At 58.4% G+C, this 12,768-nt stretch overlaps 1 protein-coding gene across 1 annotated transcript; it reads right to left on the reverse strand.

The window, feature by feature from the left end:
- Window positions 1-5,040: 5,040 nt before the first annotated feature.
- On the reverse strand, window positions 5,041-8,886 carry GT2 (Type 2 glycosyltransferase). The gene is made up of 4 exons (XM_047990886.1): window positions 7,947-8,886; window positions 7,034-7,888; window positions 6,669-6,963; window positions 5,041-6,589 (listed from the first exon to the last, which is right to left on the reverse strand). The coding sequence occupies exons 1-4, from the start codon at window positions 8,075-8,077 to the stop codon at window positions 6,311-6,313; spliced, it is 1,560 nt and encodes a 519-aa protein (XP_047846896.1). The 5' UTR covers window positions 8,078-8,886; the 3' UTR covers window positions 5,041-6,310.
- Window positions 8,887-12,768: the final 3,882 nt, after the last annotated feature.

A 12,768-nucleotide genomic window follows, 5' to 3' on the forward strand; every position in this document is an offset into this window, starting at 1 on the left:
TTTCAGGTTTTGGCACGCTCACGCCATGTTTGGCGCTGTCTCGGTACTGTGGGCGTCGACGGAGAGCCGCACCGGCGCTCTTGGCTCCTACTGAAGGCGTCGTCGAGTCCCCGTGTCGACTCCAATAAAACGCTGATGCGCCCCCGCACTTGCAGTCATACTTGACCAATCCCCTACGGCGGAGGTAAGATATGATGAAATGGCCGAGGACTCGGCGCGGCAGGCGGCCCAAGTTGGCGCTCAGCTTCGACGACGACGACGACGACGACGACGATAATCGCGGGCGACGGGCGGCATCTAGAGCAACGAATATGCCAGCAGGCAGACACACGATACGAGATGAATGGCGGAGAAATGATAAGGGGCTGTAAGAGACCGAGGTACCTGTACAAAGAACCAGGTTGGGTACTAAGGTAGGCACTAGTACTACTACTAAGGCACCTCTACTAGGAGGTTCAGAAGGTATAAGCACTCCGTACCTATCCTCGCCATATTGTTAGGGCAGGCGCACCTCTCACTCAGATTCCTGCAGTGGTGGACTGCGCAGGGGAAGGAGCTGCTTGACCAAGAAGAATGCAAGAGCCAACTGGGCATTGCGACAGGTTCTACTCTTTCATTGGGCACAGGAAGCGGCAATGGAACTCGCGAGAAATACACAAGGTACCTACTAAAAAGCATCAGGTATTCCAGCAAATGGGCGGCGTCTGGTGGAAAGGAAGCTTGGGGACGCGCCAGGCGGCCTCATCAGCTCCGCGATACTGCCTGCGGGTTGGAACCTGGAAGGTCCAATGTCCATGGATGCCACGCTGCGTTGCTCAAGCTCGTCAGCCCCACGGCGGCTGGTAGCGCTTTGCCTTGCATCCATTGGATGGGAACTCACCTGTGTTGGACTTGGGACCGCTCCGTCCCTGCCTTTTTGGTGCCCTCCATTCTCACTCAGCGCCCCCTCCTCCCCCCTCTTCTCCAACTCTCGCCCCCCCCCAATCCATCCATCGACGTCCACCTCCCAAGTTTGGTCAACGTCACCGGCCACCCGCAGGCGCTCACCCTCCACCTGTCCCCGCTCGCCCACTCGCCCAACGAGGGAATTGGAGGTGCCTGAGCTGCGCTTGCACGGGTGCGCCCAGAGCTGCACGCAACGGCGGCTGCAGCTCAGGTGGATGCGGGACACCAGGCCAAGATGAAGGTGTTGACGAGGCACATTTTCTCCACGCCAGAGTGAGCATTTGTCCCCTTCTCCCACCATCCCCGAGGCCGGCAATAACAGACAACAGGTCATTCGATAACGGACGAAAGCCTGCCCCATGAGTTTGAATGCCGTTGGCTGTGATGCAAACGCGACATCGACTGATCGGATTTGCTCGACAAGGGCGCTTGCTTTTGCGCTTCGTCCCGACGCGCCCGCGTGGCTCCAACGCCCCGCCACATTCACAGCGCCTCACACCCCCCTACCCCAGCCGGAGAAAAAGCAACACGCCTGCGCTGCCAAGTGGACTGGTGGGCGTGCGGCCACGAGGTACATTGGAGATACTTGCCATGCTTTCCGCCACAGTACACGTGTGAGAGTTCCCCCCCACAGCCGCACAACCAGCCAGGTGAGGCCGCCCTGAAGATATCATCTCTTGTTTGGCTTCCCTGCAAGGGCCATGGCCCATTTCAAACGTCCTTTGCGCTACCATGAACTCTTTTTACGCCTCTCGCAACGACAGTTTGTCAAACACATGCGTACGACATTCACGCTATCACAGTGTCGCTCCGTGCCCGGTTTGCAACTGCGCATGTCGGCCAACGTCAGCAATCAGGCAGCGCCACTGTTGTCTTCTTTCCACCTACAAAGGGCAACTATTGATTGTCATATCTGTTCATCCTGGTCTCATAATTGACGCCTGCTCCCCCATGATTTGCGAAAGTTGATCGCTGGTGGCCTTTGACTAGCACCTGGTCCGCCCCGCGATCATGGCGGATCCTCCCACCCAGTACAAGGACTTGATGAGGCACGGAGGAATAGGGCGACGGAACTTCCCGTTGCGCGACGAACGATGCCGGATTGTGCAAGCTCTCCGTCTCCTTCCGTCGGGCATTAGGTACTGAGCGACAAGTGGTTGTCTGATGCCACCAATGCGTGACGGCAGGGCCTCGGCAGCCAACGACGATAACAACACCTTCGGCAGAAACCACGGCACCACCATGGCTTACTGGTACAGGCAGGCGAGCACTCACTTGCGTCGCTGCAATCCAGTGACCGGCCCATCATGTGGCTAGCCGCAGCGTATGCCGTCGTGGTTGGCACGGCGTCAGCGACTGCGTTGTCTCTCCTCGCCTCCATCACATTGATGAGGGAATTTGCATAGCAATCAAACTCCGGCGGCGAGTTGCGCTGGGCAGATGTGAGGATCAGCACGCTGCCATGTGGTCGATTTCTTCCCCCAAGCTGCCCATCGGCGGCGCCTTGGCACTTCCAGCACTGGGGTGGTGGCTGCCCAGGCAGTTTGGCGCAACAGCTTACGAAGTACGGATACCTATAATCATGAACGTCTGGGGATGAGATCCTAGTCGACAGCCGCAGTGAAAAGGGTAGAATGACGGCCAGCCCGGAGAGCCTTATCACGGAATGCCTGGCCACGATAGGCGTTCGTCTCTTACCTGAAGGTGAAGGGGGCATGGACGGTGGGCGAAAGTACTATCCTCACTCATCCATCAAGACGACATGGGTCACAAAAGGTACACGAGAGGGAGGGGCGTGTGCATGATCTCGAAGCGACACATCTCTTCTTCCATCCCTGTTGGTCCCCACCTCCTGTTCGTGGGCCATGATCCCATGGCGAACAGCGACAGACGGGGACGTAGAAAGGGGGACCTTGTGTGCGATCCTGGGTGTGGACCTGCATCTCTCCTGCTGCGCTGCTTGCTGCACGTCCGGGAGGAAGGGGTTAGCCTCAGCATGGCTTGCTCCACGACAAAACGGGCACGATTTACACGGCCGATAACCAGAAAGCCGATTATTGTCCATTGCGCCAGAATGAGCGCCCGTGGCGCGCCAACTAAGGGATATCGGCTGAGGCCATCTCGCGAGCCCTGGTCACGGAGCTTTCCCTCAGATCGTTGCGGTCTGCTATCATTCTGTGTACTCTGTCTGTGCAGAATGGCTTGAGGCATCAACGTTTTGTGCGCCTGGATCCCTATCTCGGCTCTTACGTAACCTGGCCTGGAAAGACATGTAGAAGAAATTGGTAAAGAACGGCAAGGTGCTTTCTTCGTTGCGAAAAGCACGGATACATACAGAGACCTGTCGTGGGTTTCTCGCGGACGACGTCCGCAGAAGCCCGTCTGCCCCGTACGCCATTCGGGAAGAGGCTAACACAGCAGGAACAACGCAGGTCTCGCAACCCTGTCCCGGTCGGGCGCAATCTCAACCAGACTGACTGGCAATGTCGATGCACGTATCTCGACATACTTACATTAGCCCCACGCATGGGACACGATGGGCATTGTGCCCACAGTCCAGCACCACCTTGTCGCGACCACCTTCACGCGTCGGCCTGCATACATGGTGCAATGGAGGTCCAACCACCCATGGACGGATTAGCTGGAGAGGTGCCGCACCAGTCGGGCAAACCCCATGCTGTCCCGAGCCCAGAAAATCCTGGAGCCGAGAGGGCGCCCTGAGACGGCCAGTGTAGGATTGCAAAGGCCGCACTTGGCAAAGTGCCGGATGGCGCCCGCGGCAAGGATACATGGCTTGCACCCAGGCCAGTGGCTCTGGGATTCTTCGCATGTGGTGACCTGCACACGGTTGACGCCATCAAGATACTCGGGCCGTCTTTGACCATTGATAAGCCGCGCCAACACCGTGCCTCCGGAGTTTTTTGCGCCCATGGTCGACACGGACCACCTGGAATCATGGAAGCAAGGAAGAAGGGTGTCAGACGGCCCTGATGAGGAAACGTACGATACGCCCGCCGACGTGGACACACGGGGGCCTTGGCCAGAGAACCTGCACGCGCTCCTTTGTGCCCGAGGGCAAGACTGGGCATTTACACGAACCGCTGATCTGTGCGCCGCAAGCCTTTTTGCCCAGACTCGTCAAAGACTGACACGCGGGTGATACGATGCTACGGTGGCATCGTCCATGGGCGAGAGGTTTCTACCAAAGAAGCACGATTGCGGAGAAAAGAAAAGGACCCGATGACGTCTGCGCGAGAGGGGCATAGTAGGCATTCAACTAGGTGTGCGATAATGTGCAAACGACGCACAATGCCTACCGGTTGTCGCAGGGATAGTCGGGCGCGGCTGTGCGACGCTGTCACGGCATCGCGATCTGCTGCCTACTGCACTGCTCCTCCTCCTCCCTATCGACCCCTTCCCCAGAGCCCCAGCATTGTGTGGTCCCGGGCTGGTTAGACGAGTCACTTCTGAGGGGCCGTGGCGGGCGCCTCGTCGCTCTTAGCTGCATGGCTTGGTCTGGGGGGGAGAGAAAGGGGGCTGCAGGTGAGCAGACAGGCAGGGAGGGGCATGGACGCAAATTGGCGGACAGAGTGTGGTCCGCCCCTGCTGGTGCTGGTTGCTTGTCAGTTTCTTTCTCTGCCTGCATCGGTCCTGCGACAGCACCGAGGCTACTGCCACTGGTTTGTTGACTCAGCACCAACAAAGGGATGCGCGAGAATGACTGCGCGGGCATGCCATTCGCCTTTGTTATCTTTACCCTCCTCCATTGCCGATTGCAGCACATACATACAGTATAGTATGTATGTGCAGGCAGGCAGGCACCCCAGGCTGGCAATATGGTCAGTCAACGAGTCGGGCATGCGTCCGTCCTTCCATCCGGCACCCTGTTTGTCATGGCCCGCAGCAGCAGCAAGCAGCGTGCTGCGAGCGTTGCGTGCCAAGCGCAGAAAATCGTGTCCCCCCATCATCCATGAAACGTCCGTTTTCCATGCCCGGGCAGTCCAGCCGCCGCCGCCGCCGGCCTTCCTACTCTCGTTACTTGTTTCACTCCCGCCCCCGTTTTCAACCATCAGAAGACAGAGACGAATGCCACCTCGCAAATGCAGTCCAGTTTATTAGCGATGAGTCTCAGGATCATCGGTCCAGTCGCGCATCGCCCTACCAGGTCACTTCGTACTACTAGGCACTGTAGCTAGTACCTCTTAGTAGGAGGTACTAACCTCAAGCTCCTATTACTAGAGGTAAGTACTAAGGGTCCTTCGCTGCCCGCTTCCCTCGTCTCCTTCTGTCATCGCTCGACGGCGGTTCGGTTCGGTTCGGTCAGTTGCCTTGGAGCTGCACACACACACACACGTATATATACGCACACCCCTCCACCTCCTCGGCATTGTCGTCGTCGTCGTCGTCGCCGTGACTGCGTTGCTCTGTCGCTCCGTTGCTCCCCTCGGGGGTGGCCTTGCATCAATAGAGGGCGACGCGAGTGAACATGCGGCTGCTACGCATCCTCGTGGCGTCAAGGCCCATCAAGGTGGCTCTCCCCCGGAGTCAGGCCATCATGATGATGCGCATGTTCGCGCCTGCAGAGGCCTGGTCCACGTCTCGCGGTACCATATGTACAACCATCATGATGCCACGACACTGTAAAAATGGAATTTTCAAGTGAGAAGAGAGAGAGAGAGAAAAAGACATTACCGCGAAGTGCCGCTTCGCCGCCCGTCCGTTGTTGTCGTTGCAAGTTAGAACCTATTACCATAATGCATGCCTTTTTTTGCAATCCCTGCCCGAGCCGTTTTGGAGCCTGCCTCCCCCCCAGTCCCTTCCTCAGCCCGATGCCAACAACCCCAAAAACTTTTTTTTGAACCGCCCTCTAATGGAAAAAAAAAGGAGAAAAGAAAATGGAGAACGGATAAACGGAGAAGAAGCTAGAAATGGTAGATTGCCGCTCGCTTTTCCCGCTCCGCTCATGTCCTTCCCGCTTCGTCACCATGCGTGCGTGACATGTGAAAGGCCGCTGCGCTGCTGTAGCATCAGCGGCGAACAAACTCCGACCGTCCCTGAACATCCCCCGCTCTCACCCCACGCGTATCAGCCCATGTGCGCAACGTTGGGTAGAAGAAAGCCTGCGCGGGGCATGGAACACAGCCAGAATGCAAAAGCAAAAGGGCAGAACGACCCAACGCCTAAATGCTTGCCAGGGACGGGTACTGTGCCGCCTCGCCCCCAGGCAACCCGATCTCGGGTGAAGGAAAATTGATTGCAAAACAAGTAACCGATGCATGTGTATCATCAGAATGACCGTTTTGATGTCAGCCTCGGTCGCATTTTCTTTTCTTATGCGGGGCTGTGCTGCTGTATGAATACGTCCTCATCGAACCTCAATCTTGTGTGACGCGTCCACGAGCATGGCCAGGGAATGTTGCGCCGGCACGTACGACGTGCTCGAGTCATAGGCGGCGTAGTCCGACTTCTCCCACGCGGCCCCGTTCATCTGGGTATACACCAGCCGTCCCTTCTGGCGGACATTGTTGTACCGAATAAGCGAGGCCTTGCCCGGCGGGGTCTTGAGCACCACGGACGGCTCCGGCGCCGGCGCGAGTCGCTGCTCGTCGTTGGTATCGCCGTCGGCGCGGCTGCCCCACGATGTCTGTACTCATCAGTCAGCAACCCACAGCTATCGCCCGCACGCATGAGGTCCCGGGGGAGGGTTCATCGAATCGACTTACCATGTTAAGAGTGATGAGGGCGTATATTTTGATGAGGCCATGGAAGTACCCGAAAATGATGGAGACGGGCAGGAACACGATGTCGCCCGGGTTGCGCAGGAACAGTCCCATCAGCTTCACCACCTTGGTGAACCCGAACATAAAGGCGAACTGCGCCCAGAAGGCGTATCGGCGATGCTCCGGGCTCCAATCGCCAGTGGCCCACCAGCACGACGCGAGAAGGAGAGGGTCGATGGCAAACGCCAGAGACGTAAAGGTGGCAATATGCAGAGCGTAGGTGCACCACGGTTGCTGACTGCAAGCAGGACGCAAATTTAGTACGTGACGCAAACCAGGCAATAGGAACAGAGAGAGGGCTTGCTTACCTCCAAACGTGTTTCTCGCGGACGAGGCTTGTCCAGTTGCTCCGCCAATTGCTGCGCGCCCAGCGCGAGCACTGGTACAAGAACTTATGACCGTTCTCGAGCGTCGTCTCCAGCTCGCACTCTCGGCTGTACTGAATCCAAGTCTTCCACTGGTGGCTGACGAGCCATCGGGTGACAAAATTGTCGTCGTCGGCGTTGAGAATCCACCTACGCCACTTCTCGTTCTTAAACCCTTGCAGAAAGTCGTGGCTCGATAGGATCTCGGACCGATACGCCCCGGTGCGTCCAGACATGCATGACGTACCCCCGTCTATGTTGTGCGTGGCCGAGATCTCAAAGTTGCGACGCTCAATGTACGCTGCGCCGAGCCAATTCCAGGCCCGCGTGACCCAGTCCGCCGTCCACTCACGCCTGACACGCTGGCACGTCCCCACGCCCCCAACCCTAGGGTCCTCGAACGGGGCCAGGATCCATGGCAGCATGGTCGAGGGCCAGGTGACGTCGTCATCGGCCATGACGGTGATGGGCGTCTTGACCGTCGGGAGCGCCTCGCACACCTGAAGCCTCTTGTTGGCAATGGGTGTGTCCATGACGCGTATGTTCGGGTACGCAAGCGAATCAGCCAGACGGGCCAATGCCTTGCGCTTATCGTACGTTGTGACGAGAATCAATTCGGCCGGTTTGCAGACAAGGATGCTCTGGAGCGCAGGCCTGAGCTCCTCGAATGCGTGATGGATTGTAGGTATGACCACGGTAACATCTTCATGCGTGAATGTTGGTTTCGCTGGAATAGGCTTGGACTTATAAGTCCAATGGCTCACGCAGTGGACGAGAAGCCTCAAATAGCGGTGAACCCTACACCCCAGATTGTCAGTGCTAGGTCTTGCTGTCTGCCGCGCAATGGTAAACTGACCAAAGGACCCAGAAGACACAGGCCCAAAATGTGGTCGAGTACCAAAAGTCGGGTGACGGCACGAGTCGAAGAAGCGCGCCGCCAGCCGTGGCCAACGCCTGCTCGACGACCTCCTCTATTTCCGACCCCATCTCGAAGTTGTGTGGCACGGAAATTTGAAAAAAGTAGGAGGATCAAGCAAGCTTGGTTCAAGGAGCTCTTTAAAGCGACAGAACCGCAAGAAAAGGGACAGAAGCCAGCTCCCGTCCGTCGCGTCGAGATATTACTGTATGTCCCACACCAGAACCGAGTCCGAGAGCTGGAAACCAGCTACAGCTATGGTAGGCAGGAACAATGGCTCCCTGTGCATGCCAAAACGCTCAGCAAGTTACGCGTATGCCCCCGAAAACGGCCTCTTTCCGGGGTGCTTTCCCGTCTATGGAGTCGTTCGGCCGAAGCGAGCTACGCGAGAGCTCCCTGATGATGAGACCGCCGTCCAAAGGCCCGGCAGATGAGCCGCGCCGGATTTCTGGGTGGTTGGATGAGAGCCAAAAGTCAAGAAACGACCGACCGACCGACCGACGCGTAGAGACCAAGGGCAAGCCGAACGCGTGTAAGCGAGGCAAGAGAGAGAGATAGAGAGAGAGATGGAAGACGCCTAGGCCAAAGAAGCACAGAAAAGAGCAACGAAGGGCGCGACGAGCAACACGCTGCGTCGAGGTGTCGTCTAGTGTACAACCAAGGAGGAGGGCGAGGCTGTTACTCGCGTTCCTGCTGGTGCATGACAGGTGGCAAGGTGGCAGATGAAGAGGCGAGGTGATGATGGGCGAAGACGGGTTGGGCCCCGGCTCAAGATATAACGGATGCAACGGCCAAGCTGGAGTCGCGGCCAGTGCTTCCTCTTGTGCCTCCGAGCAGCCATGTCATGCATGAAGATGGAGACGGAGGGTCTAAGTGTGTGCCAGGCAAGTGGGAAATGTTCATGTAAAAAGTACGTACAGCAGTAGTTGCATTTCTAGCAGCTCGACTTGGAGCATTGATCGTGGTGTGGTTGTGTGGGTGGTGCGTCTGGACGACGGACCCGACCAGGGTGCCCGCCATGGTGGAGACGGAGGATGGGGTATGGCGGTTGAGGAGGGGGCGTGTCTCCTGCGAGGTAGAGGACCAAAGTACGAGGCCAGTACTTGGGATCAGGGCCGATGCCAATGACCACCGCCGTCGTCTTCGCGGGTGGCCGTTCGTGGTTGACGGCATGGTCGTGGGTCGCGAGAACGCCTTCAAGTATCGGAAAGCCGGCCTCGGACGCAGCGTCTGTACGACTCAAGTCAAGTCTGACGACGGTGTCTTCTTCCGCCACAGAGAGCGAGACCGACAATATGACAAAGGAAGCTTAGAGGGCCCATGCTCCTCCTGTCCTGGGGCCTGACAATAGCACCTTGGGAATGGGGCCGTTGCAGTGCCCCGGGGCAAGCAAACAATCGGCAGCGCCCCCCTCCCCGTCCCTGGCGGGCCCTGGAGGGGAACCCCGGCCTGATCGCCGAGCGTTGTTCAGGCCCGCATCCAGCAACAGCCAGCAGCGGCCATTCGCACCTAGGCACCTGATAAATCGCAAATCGGGATGTGCTTCCTGGCCGGGACTGGCGACCTCGGGAGGTTGCGACGGGCGCAAATTGCGTCGCTCTGGAGGCCACCCCAATGCCTGGTCCTAGTCTGGCGTCAACTGGTGTCCGTCCTCTGGTCCCGACTGGCTCACGTTTCGAACCGCCCGTCCACTATCCACGGGCACGAGGGCGCACTCCGTGTCCCCATCACGATGCCGCCCAGCTGTTCAATCAACGGGGACTGGACGGAGCCAGTGGCGCCTCCCAATGGTAGGTACGCACGTACGTAGTCAAGACAGGACGAGCACAAACGGCAGAATGGCCGACCCGGAATGGCATGTGAGCGTCAGCGACCGGGGCGGCGTCCCTCTTTCGCCGCAACGTCAAAACGGTCGCATCAGCACACACCTCTTGCCGCCCCAGCAGTTGCTCTCCATCACCCCGTCGCTTGGCACGAAGCGAAGTAGTACACAGTAGCCTGCCCTGTCGCGCATTCGTTGCTGCCAAGCAGGCCAAACGCGACGGGTGTTGGCTTGCGGTGATGGCGGCCGGGACCGGCGCCAGAGGTGGCGTCAAAGACGCGGGTTGATCCTCGTGTGGATCAGCACCCTCGCCGCCGACTGTCGCGCCTTTGGGAGGCGGAGCGTTTCGTTGGCGCCGTGGTGGGTTCGCTCTAGCCTCTGTGTGCCTGACCACACCTCATTCTGGACCTTCCATGGCTGGGTCCGTCTCGCTGTCGCTGTCGCTCCATGTATGTATGCACCTTGGAAAATTCCCACCAGTACACCGACGCCGCCATGGCGACGAGACAGACATTTCCTTGATACGATACACGAGACGCATCGTGGTCCCTGCAAAAGGCAGTCGACACGAGCTGGTGTCGGGCGGACGAGGGCGTGAGGAAAGAGGGAACAAGCTCGCCCGATTGTCCAACCAGGGATCTGGCAAAAGAGACAAGCATCGGTTTACATGCAGGTACTGAACAGTATCGTCCGCATCCCATGAGCGCCGTCCTTGTCGCGGTGCTAGTTCGGGGGAGGACAAGCACTGGGATCAGACCCAGGGGCCAGTGGCATGGCCCTGGAGCGCGCACACGAGGCGTGGTTGAGAGTGGTGTGGCAGTTGAGCGCGGTGCCGTTGGTGTCGAGTGCCCGAGTTTCCAGAGATAATAAAGCGGGAAGCCAGCCAACCAACACGATGCATACAGGTTGACCACGCCATGCCTTGCCTAATACCCGTAGGTATCTGGCTAGCAGGGCCAGCAGCGTCAACGTCCGTCCATCTGCCCCATCGGCGGCGGGCCGGCAAGAGGCCTGCAAGTGGGCGTGGGGTGAGGGACCACAGGGCGACCCAGAAGGCGCTTGGAGGGCGAGACGATCATGAACAGCGATACCCTTCATGTGGCCCCGACGACGTCAAGGGGGAGCAATGGATCCGAAGGCGGCCGTGCAGGCATGCAAACACACAGTTTGCAGGACGGAACTCGTATAGTGGTGTTGTTGTGGCTGTTGGTCAGAGGGAGGTGGCGTTGCTGTGCGCCTGGCCCCATTGTGCCACCCAGCACCCTTCGATTTTGGCGTTGCCGTCCGTTTCGGACGATGCGCATGCGGCCTGCCATGGGACATGGAACGTTGGTGCTCGGCGTACAGGCCATCGACCGGCCTCTGCAACATCGCTTCTGCTGAGCCGTTTTCGCGAAGCAAGGCAGTTGGGGAGGTGCGTGGTAGCGCTGTCGACGACGCCACGCCCTCGATGGGCGACCGTGGTGCAAGGGGTCTGGTGTGTACCTGTATGCCTGGCAAGCAGGAGGCTAATGCAGCTCAAGGACCCTGTACACTAGGCATCCGGGTCGCCGAGAGCCCTGCTGGTCACTTCGTGAGCCGGGGGATGTTGGGGGCGCATACGGCCAGGGCCATGGAACCACGGACTGCTGCGCGCGCATCCTCATACATACGTTCCTTTGCACTTACGTGGAAGAACGAGCGAGTAATTCTCGCAACTGCTCCTCGGGCCAGGGTGCCTTCCTCGATCCTGCCTGTCTATGTATCGGGCGAGCGGTCCCCGGTTGCGTTTGGCGAGGCGAAGCATGGAGCAAGAGCCGGGCGAGCGGGCGCGATAACAGCTTCTGCCGGCTGCTTCGTTTCTATGTTTACGGCGTCGCAGGCGCAGGACTTGCCCGTGACAACGCACATCGGGCTGATTTCGTCGGTAGGTATAGATAAGCAGGTCTGACCAGACGAGGAGGAAGGGGGGGGGGTTGCAACTCGTGAGGGCATCCGGACCTTGTGGACCGCCAAAGGCAAGAGCCAGGTCAAGATGGTCAGATCCTTGCCCTGCCTGCCCTGGATAAGGTAATGTTGCACAATCAGTCGCTGTAATAATGAACGCACTGGCGGGCAAGATGGTTGCAGTTCGCTCCTTCCTGCACGGCCAAGGAATCAGGTATGATGGCCATGGCATGCCTCGGTGCCAGTCATGTGTGTCAGCGGTGTGCGGTTGAGGAAAGTGCGACAGGCCGCTCCTGGTGTTCAGCAACAGGTCAGTCAGCCATCTACTCTTCCGAATCCCCGATATACCGTCTCTGACCGCGATCCCCCGGCTTTGAATTGGCGAAAAACTAAACATTTGTCAGTCGGCAACTCCCATCCACCATCATTCTCCCGTGGCCCTTGTCGTCACCCTGGGTCAGACTCCAGAGCGGCAAGGCTATCCTTCCTGAGTGTTTGGCCCGCAAGCGGGCCGCCGCCTCGGGGATCCGTGGAGCCGCCCCCATTCTAGCGTCAGACTCCATTGACTGACAGGCATCCAGCCTCAAAGCTACGTGAGTACCTGTACCCCAGGTCCCTACGTAGTGGCAGCGTCGACTAAGGTTGCATAGATTTGCGGCGAGGAGTTCGTGGCAAGCCGCCCTTGAAAGGCGACGGACGGGCAGGCTTGGTCGCATCAAAACACCCAATCAATCGCCTTCCTGATTATCAGAATATCGCGCCATCAACAGTTCTCAATGCTGCTTCATGCGGGCCCCTAGCGTCTCGTCGGCGATAAAATCTGTCTTTCAACCTGCAGGCACACCCCCGGCCACATCGCTCTTCATCTCCGTGGATCAACTTCCATCATAGTCTCATTATCCGAAGTGGCAGGCGTGTTCTTGTCTAGAAATGAGAGGCATACGTTCGAACTTTTGACTGTCAGCAAATGCAAGAGCTTGTTGTCGTCTCATGCATGGCCAGAGAACAACTGCC

This window comes from Purpureocillium takamizusanense, chromosome 9, assembly GCF_022605165.1.
Source record: "Purpureocillium takamizusanense chromosome 9, complete sequence".
Classification (NCBI taxonomy): Eukaryota; Fungi; Ascomycota; class Sordariomycetes; order Hypocreales; family Ophiocordycipitaceae; genus Purpureocillium; species Purpureocillium takamizusanense.

What these genes read in the sequence shown, in the direction of transcription:
- GT2 (XM_047990886.1), bottom strand. Translation starts at nt 8,077, where the DNA reads ATGGGGTCGGAAATAGAGGAGGTCGTCGAGCAGGCGTTGGCCACGGCT. An exon ending in TGTGTCTTCTGGGTCCTTTG is followed by an intron (nt 7,889 to 7,946) that starts GTCAGTTTACCA and finishes TCTGGGGTGTAG; the next exon opens with GGTTCACCGCTATTTGAGGC. An exon ending in CCCTCATCACTCTTAACATG is followed by an intron (nt 6,590 to 6,668) that starts GTAAGTCGATTC and finishes TGATGAGTACAG; the next exon opens with ACATCGTGGGGCAGCCGCGC.